The sequence below is a fragment of the Mycteria americana genome, chromosome 9, assembly GCF_035582795.1.
Source record: "Mycteria americana isolate JAX WOST 10 ecotype Jacksonville Zoo and Gardens chromosome 9, USCA_MyAme_1.0, whole genome shotgun sequence".
NCBI classification, from domain to species: domain Eukaryota; kingdom Metazoa; phylum Chordata; class Aves; order Ciconiiformes; family Ciconiidae; genus Mycteria; species Mycteria americana.
The window spans coordinates 23,315,514-23,331,494 of NC_134373.1; the positions used below are offsets into that span (position 1 = coordinate 23,315,514).

General features: G+C 38.1%; 1 protein-coding gene across 6 annotated transcripts in view; it reads right to left on the reverse strand.

Moving 5' to 3' along the window:
- CSRNP3 (cysteine and serine rich nuclear protein 3) overlaps nt 1-15,981 on the reverse strand; it is a 112,170-nt gene that overhangs the window by 78,111 nt on the left and 18,078 nt on the right. For 2 of the 6 annotated variants that reach the window (XM_075511685.1, XM_075511684.1), the window contains exon 2: nt 1,348-1,518. The exons of 2 other annotated variants lie outside the window; for them this stretch is intronic. In XM_075511685.1, the coding sequence (XP_075367800.1) occupies nt 1,348-1,495 (148 nt within the window). In that variant the 5' untranslated portion in view covers nt 1,496-1,518. Of the gene's footprint in view, nt 1-1,347; nt 1,519-4,351; nt 4,404-15,981 lie in introns of those variants that run through there. 2 more of the 6 variants (XM_075511686.1, XM_075511687.1) reach the window with 2 other exon arrangements.

A 15,981-nucleotide genomic window follows, 5' to 3' on the forward strand; every position in this document is an offset into this window, starting at 1 on the left:
TCACCTGCACCTTACTGCCTGTCTGCCAAGGCCCCCAGTGCCTTACTCTGCCTCTGTCTTTGCCGAATTTTATGTGTCTCCTGTCAGCCCATTCCTCCAGCCTGCCTAGGTCCCTCTGAATGGTGGCTTTTCCCTTAAGGGCATCAACTATTCCCCTCAATGTGGTTCTCTGCAAACCTGATGCAAGTCACTCTGTCACCTCCTTCAGGTGATTGATAAAGATGTTAAGCAGGATGGGTTTCAGGACAGTCTCCTATGGTGCCTCCTCGAGGCAGAGTACAACCCCTTCACCACCACCCTCAGCTGAACATCCAAGTCCTCAGTGGGCTTTTGAAAAGTCTACTCAAAGAGAAGGCGGTACAGAAGTGTCCTTTACCCAGAGGAGCTTTTTTCTGTTTCAGATAAGGAACTACACTAACCCTACTCTAACCCTAACCCTACTGCCAGCTGTAATTCACAAATAGCTCTAGCCTAGCTTTATTAGGCAGACAACTTAAAAAAAAAAAAAAGGAGACACCCTTCTAGCTGCTATATATGAATTGTCAGATAAAGTCCAGATCACTTACTGCTACTCATTTACACACATGGTTTACTGCAGATATGAGGCTTTATGTAGATTCCACAAATTATGCGAGTTTAGTAACTGGTAACCTCAACCTGAGAAGTCAAAAGAAAAATATGCAGTAAATTAACTATTCATGTACAGCTGGTTGGAACGAGAACAGGATTTCTGTTCTTCAACTGTCTCATGGAGATATCAAATATGAATCTAACATCTTCTCAGGGAGAATTACACATTTTTTCCTCTGTTTACTCCTGTAATGCGTGGAAGAAAAGGACTGAGGGCTGTGTGGTTGCACTGGCTTAGGTGCCAGGATGAATGATCAGCGGGATCAGCTATTCTGTTGCAGATCGTGCAGGCTACTCTCAACTCTGAACAGACAGGGTCAAGCAGAAGCACCAGCCTTCAAGCTTTGCTACTGCCGATTTCCCCTCTTCCCCAAATCATCATCCAAAATGGAAGATGTTCTCCTCTATACTCAAAGCATTTCACACTATCTAGATGTAAATGATATAGCATAAAAGTGGAGTTTCCTCTGAAACTCACCCCGACGTACAAATTTTTACATAAATGACTATCAGAGGAAATAGTTTTGTTGTTTGTTTTTTTTTTTTTTCCAAAAAAGTAGTATTTCCTCATAGTGTCAACATTTAAATGTAATAGAACAGAAAAATGCCTCAAAATAAAAGCAGACAGCCTGCACTGTATTTCTTCCAAGTAAAATGAACATTTCTTAGCTTGAATAAAAAGGAGTATCATGCCTTACACACCACTTTAGTACTTACGAGTAAAATGGTTAGAAGTGGATGGATGGACATTACTTCCACTGTCAGCACTTTCACTGCTAGAAATGTCATCATCTGATTCCCACACACAGGAACAAGGTGAGGTGCCATCAACTTCTTCAAACTTCCTCTTTAAAATTCCACTCATCGCTGCAATGCTGTCACATGCACCTGTAACAGGAACAGAGGCAATGAGGCACTGAAACACCTGCCTGCTGTCCAGGTCTTCAAATTCATTTATCATAAAGGAGTTCATATATCAATCAGGTACTACTACCTGTAGCTAAACGGCTCCTTACCAAGAGTTTTAAACAACCTTTCCAGGAAGAAGTCAAAAATGCTCATCGTCAGTATATTCATCATCTCCCTGACTTTCTTACGGGCAGTCTTTTCTTAAGACAGAAGGGAAACGTTACCCGTATTCTACCAGCACAGACAAAATTCTATAACCAATCTCATACATTAAAAAACGTAAGTTTTTTTTACTTACATGAAACATAAATGTTCATAACTGAACATTTAGAAAATGTTCAGTTATGCAGCAAATTTGGGACAAGAATAAAGTATATAGAATCCAATATAATTCAGTAGAAATGCACCTTTATACAACACTTAAAAACTTACTTGGCACCAAGAAACATTACATGACAAAAATCAGCATTCACTAATAACTATAGTTCAGAAAGAAAATGTTCTTTTGATTTATTTTAAAGGTCTGATTTATGTAATACTCGGTACTATCAAATGCCCACATTCTCAATTAGATTTGAGAGCATGAGATACTCAGCATCTTTTCAGGCCAGGCCCTGCAAACACAGTTCTGGCTCATTTTGTCATTTTAATTTAGGCAGAGGTTTCTTGCAGAGCTTTTGTGAAATTCAGATATGAGTACTGGCACACATGTAGACTATTTCCATTCACACAAGTAAAGTATAAAGGGACTGAATCTATCCTTATGAACTTGGCTTCCTAATAACACTGCCCAGCAAAGCCAGAGTCATTTGAACATTCCTTATTATTTCCCTTTCATATGTAACAGCTGATCTTCTTATCTCCATTTATGGAATACCAAGCAGAAAAAGATCAAAATATTTCTAAAGCAATTCCTAGATCATTTTAATGCATCTGATAGGCCAAAACAATTTTTTCTCTATCTTTAATTAAAAAGAGATCTTAAAGTTTACTGTCATCATCGTTACTGATTACATCCTACTGAAGGCTGAAAATTAATTGTAAGATCTTAATTTAAAAGTTACAGATAATATCTACTCTCTGGGTACACTAATCAGTGGAACGTTGCTGTAAATAGCTGGGAAAAAAGGCTGCTGTTTGATGCTTTCAAGCATATAGTATCAACAATTCTCATTCTTCTGAATGCTACTTGCCTTCAGCTTGTTAAGATGCCAATTCAATTCATTTTATAACAAAGCTGATTTCCTCCAGTAAGTTTCATTCTACCTTTATGGATGTGTCTACTTTAGAGAGAAGATTTCAGTATAGATGTGGAATCACAACATAATGCTAAGAACAGATGCTGCGTAAGAGGATCTTCAGCACCAAACTTGTTTGTATGCAAAGCACACTAAAAATTAAGTAACGAATATATTAGGTTTTAATACTGTCAGTCACACAGACAGCTTTAAATGCATATGCCTGTCATGACGTTCTCAGCTTGTTTTACTATATATGAAAAAACTGTTTTCCTGAAAAGGATTTCTGCGGGCTAAAGACATGACTTAAACAGAACGTGCCAAGATCTCAACTTTTGCCCTTTTGTCCAAAAATGAGTTACTATAAACTGCAAAGAAAGCATTGCATTTTTATTTTGAGGACAAGGAAAGGAACATTTAGCATCACTTTGTAATAACCTTTGCAAAAAAATGTAAGAATACATGAAATTGTTAAGCATCAACCTTTAATAAAATCACATTCACGGGGGGGGGGGAACAAAACACACACACACACACTGAAAACCCACAGTAATAGAGAGGTGGAAGACCCCCCCCAAAAAAACAGGTTCAGACCTCTGAACTAACTCCTCTGAACTGTCCCCCACGTCCTCACTATATCTCTTGCCAACCACCTTTTCCATTGCCTCCTGCAGTGCTTACAGCACTGAAATTGTGAAATCACCATTATTTCCATGGCAACAGCCTGCAATATCAAAACCACAGGATTACAGCTTGACTGCAGAAGAGGGTAAAGAAGCAGCTGGAGTGTGAGAAAGAAAATGCTTATACTCAAACATCTCAGTGAAGAGAGTGAGAAATGGCCTGACAAAGAGTTTATCGCACAAGTGACACCTACGTCAAATCCACGTCCATGCCCACTGAAATTGTGGCTACAGGAGTCCTGAAGTTCCAGGTTCAAAGAACCTCAGTCATAACTGCACTGCAAGGCAAACCTAATAGCTGCAACCATCACTAGTGTGCTGATCATCAGAGAGCAAAAACTAATTTCGTAGACTGAAATGATTTCCAGACAAAAGCCCTGTTGTCAGACATTGCCTTCTGCAAGTATACCACACAGCGACTAGATGACTAGCATGCATCTTGCACATCAGTAAAGTCTTTGCAGATAGAGTCTCAATACCCAGAACTGTTTACAGCTAGTAGCAAAAACAAGTATTTTTCACACCAAAGGGTTTTAAATTTGCTTGCATTTAGCATAGCCTACATTTGCACCAAGTGTCACAACCTGGTAGCAGCAAAGCTGTTTCATTAAGAAGATTTACATAATGAACCATAACAAATGATTCTGAGGATCCTTGGAAGTGGCATACAGATTAGCTCTACACCCAGCATAGCTGATCAAGATAAGCCAGGAGGTACGGGAGTACTGCAGAACCTGAGTATCACCACAACACATAAAGAAGGCATAACTATCCATTACATATATTTGGTCTCACTTTTGCCCAATTTTTGTTCTGAACCTCTTCCAGGAAGATTATCAAGAAGGTTGTTTGACAAAGTAGTCACGATGAAATTTAGGCATTGCCACTTGCCTGAGATCTGTGGATTCCAGTCTCTCTGCTATCAAGTCTCCCCAGGAAAACGCTACACAGGGGAAAGGAGACACTTCCATTATTCAAGAGCTCGGGTATCACAGAGATAGATTAAAGAGTATCTAAAACTGTTTGTACACACTATGTACCAGCAGGAGATCCCTTTAGAATAACATCTGTATAAACAGCTGCCGCTCCATAAGCCAATATTCTTCAGAAAGAGGCACATCTGCACAGTAGCGCATGAGGCATGTTCTGATACATTTAACCCACGCCTTGTTTACATAGGCATCCTGTAGTACCTGAGCGAGACCCACATCTCCAGGAAATAGGATATAATAGGCATGGTGACACAGAACCCAATACTGTTTATGAAAGCATTATTTTGCACTCTCTGTTGATGATGCGATATATCCCAGTGGAAGACAGAGACCAACAGGAATAAGTAACAGTCAAACTTCTAACAGCAATGAGGTCACGAAGGGTGTGATATCTCCAAAGGTTCCCTAAGTCCAAAATCAGGGAATCAGGACAGGGAACTCAAATTGAATTGTTGGGTTCTTTCCTGCACCATAGCTACAACTGAATCAGTAATTTCAGATTTTGGGGAATCAAACTGAAGCAACTGCAGTCACAAAAATCCAAATTCAAGCTCATCTGAACTGAAGACTCTACAGGTTTAGGGGACAAGGCACCAAAGACTTACATAAGTCAAATTTTCAATACATGAATGGAAAGTAAAACTATAAATAAACCTCGTATCTGATAACAAGAATCATAAGGGTAATATAAGTACACAGTGGTACAGTTTTGCTAACACAAAAGTCACTTCTGGCATGCAAAACAGTACATCATTTAGGATGGGAATAATCTCAAACACAGCGAAGTACTATAGCAATATGTATATTCTGAAGAAAAATGAGATGTGCGTATTTCTGCATAAAATCCAGTACACGAAAGTCCATGACTGACTATAGGAACCAAACAACATCACATGACTAAGAAAAACAAACACACAGGGTGGTAAGTCACTATTCTTGGACTTCCAGTAGGACACCAGTGAGGTCCAGCCTTCAGAGGCAAACTCTGAAAAACAACCACCAGCTAGAGAACTGCTACATCAAATTGTCAGTTTAGGTGAAAAAGGGAGAAAGTTGGCTTGAAAAGTTCAATTAGAAACAGACCTTTCTAGATAATTATTAAATAGCTGTCTAGCAGCTAAGATTGATTTGGAGCAGCATCCTGCTGATTCACACAACTGAGTAACAAGCAGACACTGGAAGCTTTCCTGTTTGTTGATGCATCCTTCACAACAAAAAAATCCCCGCACGGTGATGTGATACATCATCCTCTGCCATGCTCCTCACCATGCTAACATGGCATTAATCCACAGCAAAGCAAAACAAAGCTGAAACAGAGGGAACAGTATTAAAGCAAGGAAAATCAGCTCCACACATTGTTGTGAGCTCTCGGTCAAACACCAATTGCCTGACACAGTTAAGGATTCTTCAAGGAAATGGCAACTCGCCACAGCAGAAGCATATGGTGGATGTGGGCTGGGAGAAGGAGCTATCTATCTTAAACACCCCCCCATCCATTTTTCCTCCTTCCTTTCCTAGTTTTCCTCCACCCTGAAGAAACTACTGCCACAAAGAGATCATTTAACCAGTTCTCTGGCTGCAGGTACGCTGACTGGCGAAGCAAGTCCTCAAAGCTCCATGGCAACCGGCTTTGCCTTGCTACGATGCCAGATAATTGGCAGGCGCTATACATTTAAAAAGTTCAGAGGCAACATGTTATTACTAGAAGACAAAAATCCCATGTAAATGTGGGGGATATATTTAAAACAGTCACAATACTACCTGGAACCTACAAAGTAAAATAATGTAAAAGCCTGGCTGGATTGATTTTCTCTCGTACCTGAAAAGGCTGGAAATTTTAGAAAACCATGGTAACAATCTCATAGCAGCAGTCTTTTAGAAAGCAAGTATCTCCAAATCCCAGTGAAAAGCCCAAAGAGGGCAATGCTAGAATTACTCAGTGAGTGGAGGGGTGACAGCACATTACCTGTCACCCCTCTTCTCAACCCAGGCTTCTTCTCCATAACATACGCTGCCAAACTTGCTCCACAAAACCTAACTTTAAGTTGCCATATCCTCAGTGTTTCACCGACACCCACGGACAGGAAAAAGTAAAACAAAAAAATAATCCACAAAACAAAAGCAGCAGGACCACACTGGATAGGCACTATAGGGAGAGGTAAAAGCATTTCTCCTAACTTGCACTTCAGTTATTGCTTTGAAATATGCTCAAAGATACTAATAAAACAGACAACAAGCTGCAATATGGAAATAGGGAATTGACAAAAATCTTTGTGCAGTGACAAAGACAAATCCAAAGACATTTTCATCCTGGTCAGAATCTTCAAATAAATGACTGTTTTGCAAAACTCAGCACTATAGTATACAGCTCATACAACGTCCCATGGGAAATTGAATGGGTATGGAACATATCTGAGAAGACATAAACATCAAGTATGTACCATATGCAGTAAGCATAACAAAACAGATATGAAATAATAAAATAGGACCTGCCTCAGATTATACATCCTCATTAGTTAAAGCAAAGCCTCACTATAGGTATCAGTTATTGATAAAGCTCAGGAAAAACAAGAGAAGAAGTCCAAGAACACACTGGCATTTAGGAGAAAAAAATCCAATTAATTGCTTCTTTCATTCATGTATGAAACCTTATTTTGTACTAATTCCTTCTTGAGAGCTGATGACATACCATGACAAAATCTACCTGGATAAAAATTCTTATCTGAAAATAAAAACAAAAATAAAAATAAAAAGGCAAGCATCAAACAAAGACTTGACCTGTGAGTCACACTGCATTTTGCTTTGTCTCAAATGTATCAACTGGAAGTACAGAAAAATGTAGACAAAGTCTGTAGTAGCAATACAGATTTGCTTCCGAATAGAAAACATTTCTATGCAAACGACTGCAAACTGAACAGGAGGATGCAGAAAACAGATGTTACACAAAAAACATGACTGCAAAGTACTTATCACAAACAACTCCCACCCACTGGCCAGTCAGCGTGTACTATAACATGCTAGGGAGACTTGGCAAATAATTTCACAGTTAAATCATGAATATTGATGCTCACAAGCAGAGATGTTTGGATTATTTGTTGTGATCAATATTCTTTTTGAATTTAGATCTTTTTCTTAGCTTGCAAACAAAGCTTGATTTTTTTAAAGACATTTTTCTTACCTGCTGAATAAATGTCAGCAGCAGAGATGGTTGTGAACCAATCAAGGTGTTTGCTTGATTCCACATACTGCACTTAATTATTTTGCTCTTTGTGTAACTGACAGTTTTAAAGGGGGTGGGGGGGAGGGGGAAGAGTCAAAACCAAAAGCATCTACAGTGACAACATCACTCACACAAAGAATATCATTTGCTTATGAAAATGACTATTCATGTAAAGGACTGCATTAATGCAGACAAAAATCCATTTGCATGAATGCTTGCAAACAGAGAACAACAGAGGTACATGAACATGAATCAAACAGCTGTTCAGAATTCAAATTAATGTTTGCAATACATGTTTTGCTGTATTTGGCAGCTGTAATCACAAGTACCAGTTGCCAGAGGTAGGCTCCGATAGTTTCACAACTACAATCTGTAAAAATTAAAAACACATAGCAAGCTAATTCCACTTAAGAGACTGCTCTGTATAGGCACAGGGAATACCATTAGTATAATCTTACTCACAAATTTGTGCTTACAGCAGTGGTCAAGCTACACAGACATAAACTAGGAAAAGTCTTTCTCTGCTTCTTTGCTTCAGTCTAGCTAAATCCATAGCACTAAGTAAATCCTGCAAGCTAAGGCTGCACAATTCAACCTGGGGAATCTGGTCTGGCATTGCAGCCAAATCCTGCCAAGTCTGCGCTTTGCAGGGTTTCTATACCATCACTTCACAGCACTCCTGATTTCACACTTGAGTACTAATCCACTAATCTTCTAGACTGCCTACACATTGTTGTACACTCTAACACACGCCAACTAGCTCCACTGGCAATGAATTTAGAATGCAGAAAGGATGTTGGCATATGCTCACCTCCTGCCTCTACACACAGTACAGATGCAATGGTGGTAGATCCGGCTCCCTTAGTCCTCCAGAAGCATTTCATAAGGTCCTACATGCACCAAGCATGTAAACATCCCCCTCTCCATCATTCAAATATAAAACTCCCACACATGGCAGCAGTGAAATGGCCTTCTGATGCCCGAGTTCAACTCTTAGCTACATCAACTGATGTTAACAGTTAAATGAAATGCTCAGCCAACAGAAATTCAGCCAACAGAAGAAAATTCTAGGCTAGTTCTCCTAAGTCTTCTCTCAGCACGCTCCCCAGAGAGCAAAATGAGATGAGCGAGAGGCAATGATAATTCAACCAGGCATCCAGAGGCTTAGCATTCTGGTCTCCAATGACAAAGGCATAACCTGGTAGAAGGGGATTCAGAGGCATTCAGCGAGACGACTTTCCTGACAAGATGACATTTGCCCCCACAAGCTTGTGTTTCATTTATAACAATTTTCTAAGCTTGCTGCAGCAAGAACTGCTTCTACAAGAGTGAAAGACGCATAAATGACACTGAGTTCTAGAGGCTAACAGGAGACTCAGGAGAAAGTCATGCTGAAGCTAGGTCACAAACTCAGGTTCATAATGCCTAACCTCTGTCTAAGCCACCTAGAACACTTGTAGCTGGGCCTGTCATGAAGTCCTTTCCAAAGTCTTCAGGTAACACTGCTGAAGACCTGGTATTGGCCACTTCTCTCCTAGGTTTTAAGCTTTGATGATGAAATTTCATCACTTAAAATCTCTTCACTCAAAATCTCTGTGGAAGATTTTCTCTTGCTACTGTTTGAAGAAAAAAAAAAAAAATGCAGTGCAATCCATTTGGCCTCCACTACAGAAGTATCTGTATCCCAGGAGAAATTTTTGAGTTTGTATGTGGGCTCCCAGAAAAGACTTGCTACTTTTTAGACTGCATTGCAGGACTGCTTCCAGCAGAGCTCTGACCAGGAGATGTTACAACTCTTCATAAAATTGAAATGTGAAAACAGAAAAACACTGCCACCAGTCCTACAGATACACAGCCTTTTAGCGAAGAGTGAGCATGCAGGTGATGGGAAGAACCGCTCCATCTGCTATATGGGAGACAGCATACTAACAACACATCCTTATTGCACCTCTTTGCAAAAGGACAGATAACATTTGGCTTGCTTAGCCCCTCCCCAGCAACTCGAGTGAGGTTCTGAGACTGGCAGTAGTGTTTTCAGCATGTTTTTGGCACAGCGGCTTTGCATTTATGCTGCTCCCAGCTACGAGAATGGCAGTAGGGTCCAGCTCTGTAGTGGAGATTGGAAATGCCATCAACTTAGAGTGAGCTGGAAATAAGTGTTCTTTAACATAAATTTTGCCCCTATTAGTCAAGCTAGTAGTATTAACTGGCACACTGCAACCTGTCTTCGTACTATTTCAGTACTGATCTTCCACACTGTTCTTTCATGAACATCAATCTCGTGCACTGCCTGCAGACGAACTGCACAACGTGGTAGGATATCTTGTATATCTCGGTATGCTCCTGCCAAAGTACAGCACAGTCAAGACTGGTATATGCCAAAGGAGCCTTCACACCTCTACAGCCCTGACACGTGCCACTTAGCCCCCTGTTGCATGCTATTTAACACACAGCCTGGCTGCTCATTCACCATTGCCACCAAAGCCAGCAGAGAGAGCATGAATTCAACAGCTCTCCCCTTCTGCCCCATGATCTCTGCATCTTGACACAGGGTTAGCTGTTCTCTCCTCTGAAATCTGTACTGTTTAACAGAGTTTCAAAAAAACCAAACCAAACAAACAAAAAAACCCGAACACCCCCAAACCCAGAACATCTGAACTGCAAGAAGTGCAATATGAACTTGTGACACAAAAATGTACTGAAACATACTTACAAAAGTAACTCTGAACTAGGTTTTCCTCTTTTATCTGAAAAGACAGGAGCAAACTCTTCCAGCTTAACGGTTTATGTATGGAGGGGTGTGTGTGAGGGGGGATAGGGGAGTGTATATACAAATTTTAGATAATGAAGGACCAAATTCTTCATACCTTGCTCTTGCCATAATTATTGACAATAATGGTACTACTTATATGTGACAAGATTAAAAATGTCTAATTTTAGGAGACTGGAGTTTAGAAAAGAAGACAAATGGATAGTTTGGGGGGTTTTTTGGAGAGTGACAAATGTGGTAAGATAGTCTGTCTTCACCTACACAGTCTGATACTAGCTGTATAGCACAGAACTCTCTTTCTTCAGGCATGAACAAATAATGCTGCAAATTGCTGGAAAAACCTAGCCTGGCAGAAACCGCAGCTCATCTGCCTGCAACTTGTTATAAAAAACCAAAACAAAAAGCAATACTTTCTCCGTGTTATGATCACTATCTTCCACAACCTAGACATAATGACAGGCAACAGGCAACAAACTTTTCCATTACTATTTTCAGCAGATGAGAACTTCTGCTTCTATATCCAGAAATCAAAGGATTCACATCAAATTGCCACAACTTGACTACCACTAAAATACACAGATGCTACTTCCAGCAACTTATCACACCTTTACCTCTTCAAACAGTGTTTAGATTTATTTACTTTCTCCATGGAATCTTAAATTACATACCATAGGAAAGGGGTCTTTAAAATTAAAGCAATCCAGGTTTGTTCATCTTAATACAAAACAAATTATTCTCTATAAGAAGGCCTGTGTAAATTTTATTGTCCTCACAGACAAGTTTCTATAACCCGTTTAATAATCTGCCTTATTAATATGTTAATAGTCTCTTACAGAATGAAAGATACCAGATCCTTTCCTCTTACTCATTTCAATTAATCAAAACCAAGTATTCAACTTTTACTTTAAATGACCTTTGGTATTTGTGTTGTCAGCTAAAAATGGATTTTAGTATTAATTTACAGACAATTAATTATTTATATGTGTAACAATATCTTGTAATATTTTAATGTTGCCTTTGAGACACTGCAGAACAGGAAAAATGCTTCATTCAGTAATGGAAAATTAATTGGCAATTTTGATCTATGCTACAACAAATCACATATATACTAACAAAATGAAAGAATAAAAGAGGTGTATTTAGCCCCCCATGCAGCACTGAGGACATGTTTGTCATTTGTTCTGTTCTCTGTGCACAAGCAGGAAGCCATCCAATGCAAATGGAGAGATCAAAGAGACAGAAGTGGTATTTGTCATAGATACTGAATACCAGCTAACAACAAAAGAAGTTGTGATATGTGGAGGGTATAAATAATGAAGAACTGGATAACAAAAAAAGGTAGTGGCTACACTTTCTTAATTGAAAAGAATTAATTCTTTAAAGGATGAAATTTCTTAGTAATGCTAACTAATGTAATGCTATTTCTTGCTTACAAGAAGTTCTTTAGTAATTTAGGTTTTGGCTTTTGTTTAAGGTAATTTAATATTTGACTTAGAATGGTTTGTGTGATATTTAAATCACCTACACATACAACTGCTAAGGAAGCGTTCACTAAAGATTCTGCAATAAATAAAAGAAAAATACCTTCTTTTATTTACAAATTGTTAACTTACAAAGGCAGGGCTTAAGCATAGTCTTCCTACCATTGACTTCACTGGGAATAAGCCTGTATCCTCAAATATTTCACAACACATACCCACACCACCACCATGAATTTTTTTTTTCAACTTTCTACCTGCTTTCAAACTCTTCGGCTGTCCTACCTCCCACTCTCAGTAGGGTCTGCAACCAAGGCTAATGAGCTTATCTCATTTCCACCGAGCTGGTGAGTGCTGGCAGCCCCTGATAGGGAATACTGGACGGAAAATGCAAATCTATAGTTCACGTAGAATACCTGAATCATTAGGGAACTTTAAAACTAGTGACAACACAGTAGTTTTATTCACTATCTTTCATGCTGTCATTATTAAGCGGTAGATATTTTTAGCCACCAAAAGCCAAATCCATCTGCAGCAGCAGCGTTTCCAAGGAGACAGAATAATTTAATGTGGAACTAGATCTCTGTTTTCATCAACTCCTCTCTGTTACTGGAGCTGCTTTGAGTCAGATTTCTCATTTGAGGGGGAAAAGAAAAGTGATTGGAATGCATAGATTTGAGATTGTAATTTAACAGTTGTGCTTATGCTTTCAGATAGATATCCATCCCCTACAAATAACAAATGTTACGATGCAACTCATCTATTTTTCAGTCAGTATTATTTACCAGTCTTCACATTCCAGTATTAAAAAAAAAAGGTACAGTTTGTCAATCTTTTAGAATAATTTCGTGAATCACTGACATTTGCTGTAAGTTATTAATTTTTTTTTGATTGTTTGTTTAGCAAACATATCAGGCTCCATTCTCCGAAGAAACAGCTAGGAGAAAAGGACACCACTCCAGATGCTTGCAGCTGGTAAGGTGTATAAATAAGTGGACAGAGGACAAAGCTTCTTCCAGTCCTCTTTAGTACTCAGTAAGAGTTTTATTGACCTTGTCCAGGTTTTTTTTTTTTAATAACATCAATTTTTAATAATTTCAGGTCTACTCTAAGGGCATTCACTGTCAGTGAATACAATAAAAATGGATACACACATTTACTGATTTTAATCTCTGAAATGTATTAAAACTAAATTCCAGTGTTTTAGCTTTATAAATATATTTTATGACTATATATTCTCAAACCAAGCAGAAAGCTTCTGATCTTTTCCTTTATTTCAGTGCTATATAAATGGACTGTGACAATAATCCCATTATTATATTTTCAATGCAGTATAAAGATGAACTAATTAAAAATGATTTGTTCACAAAATAACATGCCCAGTTTTTCTATCAATGGATTAATTTAGAATACAGCATTAAAAGAGACATGGACAAATATCACGAGAATTAACAACTGCTTTATATTATTTTAAAAAGGAACCTCTTCCATAAAATGTATATACTGATAATTGCTTATAGATTAGATATTTCTTACTAATATACTATAATTAACTTCAAGAAATTCCTGAAAAAAGGTCACATTAGAAATACATAGCAGTTACTTAATTATCTTAAAGGAGCTACTGCAGATACTCAAGAGATTAAATACACCAAATATATAGTTATCTAAAACAAATTACTTCCCACCATAGTGCTATTTCCATCACTAATGTGAAGTAATGCAAATGTCTGACTGCTTTAAAAAAAAAAAAAACAACCCACACCTATACATTGGCAACAATTTATAATCACAATTCATTTATTTCAATGAAGATTTCTGCTTCTAACCAGCAAAATGGGGTCCTGTAGTATAATAATTATTTGCTACATGTAAAACGTAGAAATAAGTCAATAGAGAGCTGATGCGTTGAAATCCTTGCTCCAGTGAGGCCAATATCAAAATCTCCAATTCTTTCAGTGGGGCCAGGACTTCTGCCTGTAGTCCTGTATCCTCAAATAACGTGGCTTGATAAACAAATCTATTTTCTGTACCAAGCAAGTTATTTGCTACTTGCCATCCCCAGCGTCTGTGAACTAACAGCTGCTGATAAGACGTAAACTCAGCAGAGCAGGTTCCATACAAGCTATTTCAACAGTTTATTAAAACTGGTATGTAACTGCTGCAGGTACTACAAGATTTATCTGTCTCGTACACATGATTTAATTATATGCATCACGTTTTTTCTTTATGACAAAGATAATTTTATGACTGAATTATAAACCACATTCATTCTAAACCTAAAAATAATGCAAAAATCCACAAAAACCTTTTAAGAGTTGCTCTGAGGAGCCATTGTTACTGTACGTTCAACACTAAATAAAACACATCCAGTTTTAGAAGCAGTTCATTTGTAAGTCCTTTTCTTATCCAAACTCAAAGAAAACATTTGTAGATCTTCCAGCACTACTTTCCTGCTGGTAGCATGCACTGTATTTTCAACAGCGAGTATTTCCATCACACAAAAGACCTCTCTTCTACAGCTTACTGAACAACTTCAGCATCAATGAGATGCAATGCCTATACTGTCACATGAGAAACTTGTCAAGATAGCATCAGGCATGCCTATGATTTCACTGTCTATGGATCTCACATAGGTTGAAACCTCCTAGGCAGGAGAAATAATAACCTGAAAAGCTGCTTCAAAGTCATTAATGAAGAACAAACAATAAGATGCTTGCACATGCATTTTTTACACCCAAGAAATGTTGTGGCAAGGATCAAGAATAGCTATTCAGAATAGGAATTTTTTTCCCCCTTACCTGTAAATCGGATTTCTGTGTTTCAGCTCTGTCAGTGCAGACTGGAAGGTTTACTCCCCCTTTTTCCATCCATCAGACAGCAGTCATCCAATAACTGAAGTCATCCTGGTATCCTCGGGAACATGCTCTCTCCCTTATTTCCCACTCCCCACCCCCATCTGCATGCTAGCAAAATGGGAAAACAGCAAGAAGAAAACAAAACAAAAAAGCACATCCAAAAGCCCGCTTTAATGAGCTACTTAGTAATCAGCAAGGGCGCTCTGTACTGGAAGGTAATGACAAAATCTAAAGACAAGAAAAAAAATAACTCTTTCTATTAATAACCTTCAGCTCCACTAGTGAATAGCAATTCTCCCTTTCAGCTCCTTTTTGTAAGGAAAAAACAAGCAAACAGCTGTAAGAACATAGTTATTGCCTGTATACTTTCTTTGAGACTGACTGAGCTATCCAGATCTTCAGTGAAGAGTGCTGCTGTGTATTTAAGAAGTTTTGTTATTATCAAAGTAACAGTGGTGCTTTTATAGAAAGCAAGAATCTGAAATCTCAATACAATTTAGAATAATTCAGAGATGAATGCCAGTAATTTCCTACTAAATACATTTTCTTTCTGTTTGAAGAAGTATTTATAAAATACCTGAAAGAGAATAATTACTAGATACTTTTTCTTGAAGTTGTACCTATATAAAGCTCTACCTGTATAATCGGTGCACGTGCATTTATTTTACTGCATTTATAATACAGTAGCCAAAATCCAATGTGCTGCGTGAACTTTGTCCGCACAAAACTTTCTACCCAAATAAGACTTCAAATGCAAAAAATGACTGCATGAACAATTTTCAATTTATGTGCCTCAAATATCCTATTAAGTCTATTTGTAGCCTCTTAAATCTAGTCGAAAAAATTTTTTTCCAAGATCAGGGAATTTTTATTTTCTATATATCCATATAAATCAGGTATCAGCTCAGCTAAAGACAACAGCATTAGATTTATTTTATGACAGTTTAAAATTAAAATCAAAATCAAGAATGAGACTTCAGTCTTAACTAAGGTAACGTTTACTGCCACATCAAAGCGTTTGTACTCCAGGATTTCCCCTTGAAAGGAAAAATGTTATGCAGCAGAAGCTGACAAATACCTTTGTGTTTACAAATTTCAATCTTCAGCTATGACTTTCCAATAAAATTAACTGTGAATTCCCTTAAATAAGAGCATCTATCCTCTTCACTGAACTATTGATCTTTAACCACAGCAAGACTATAG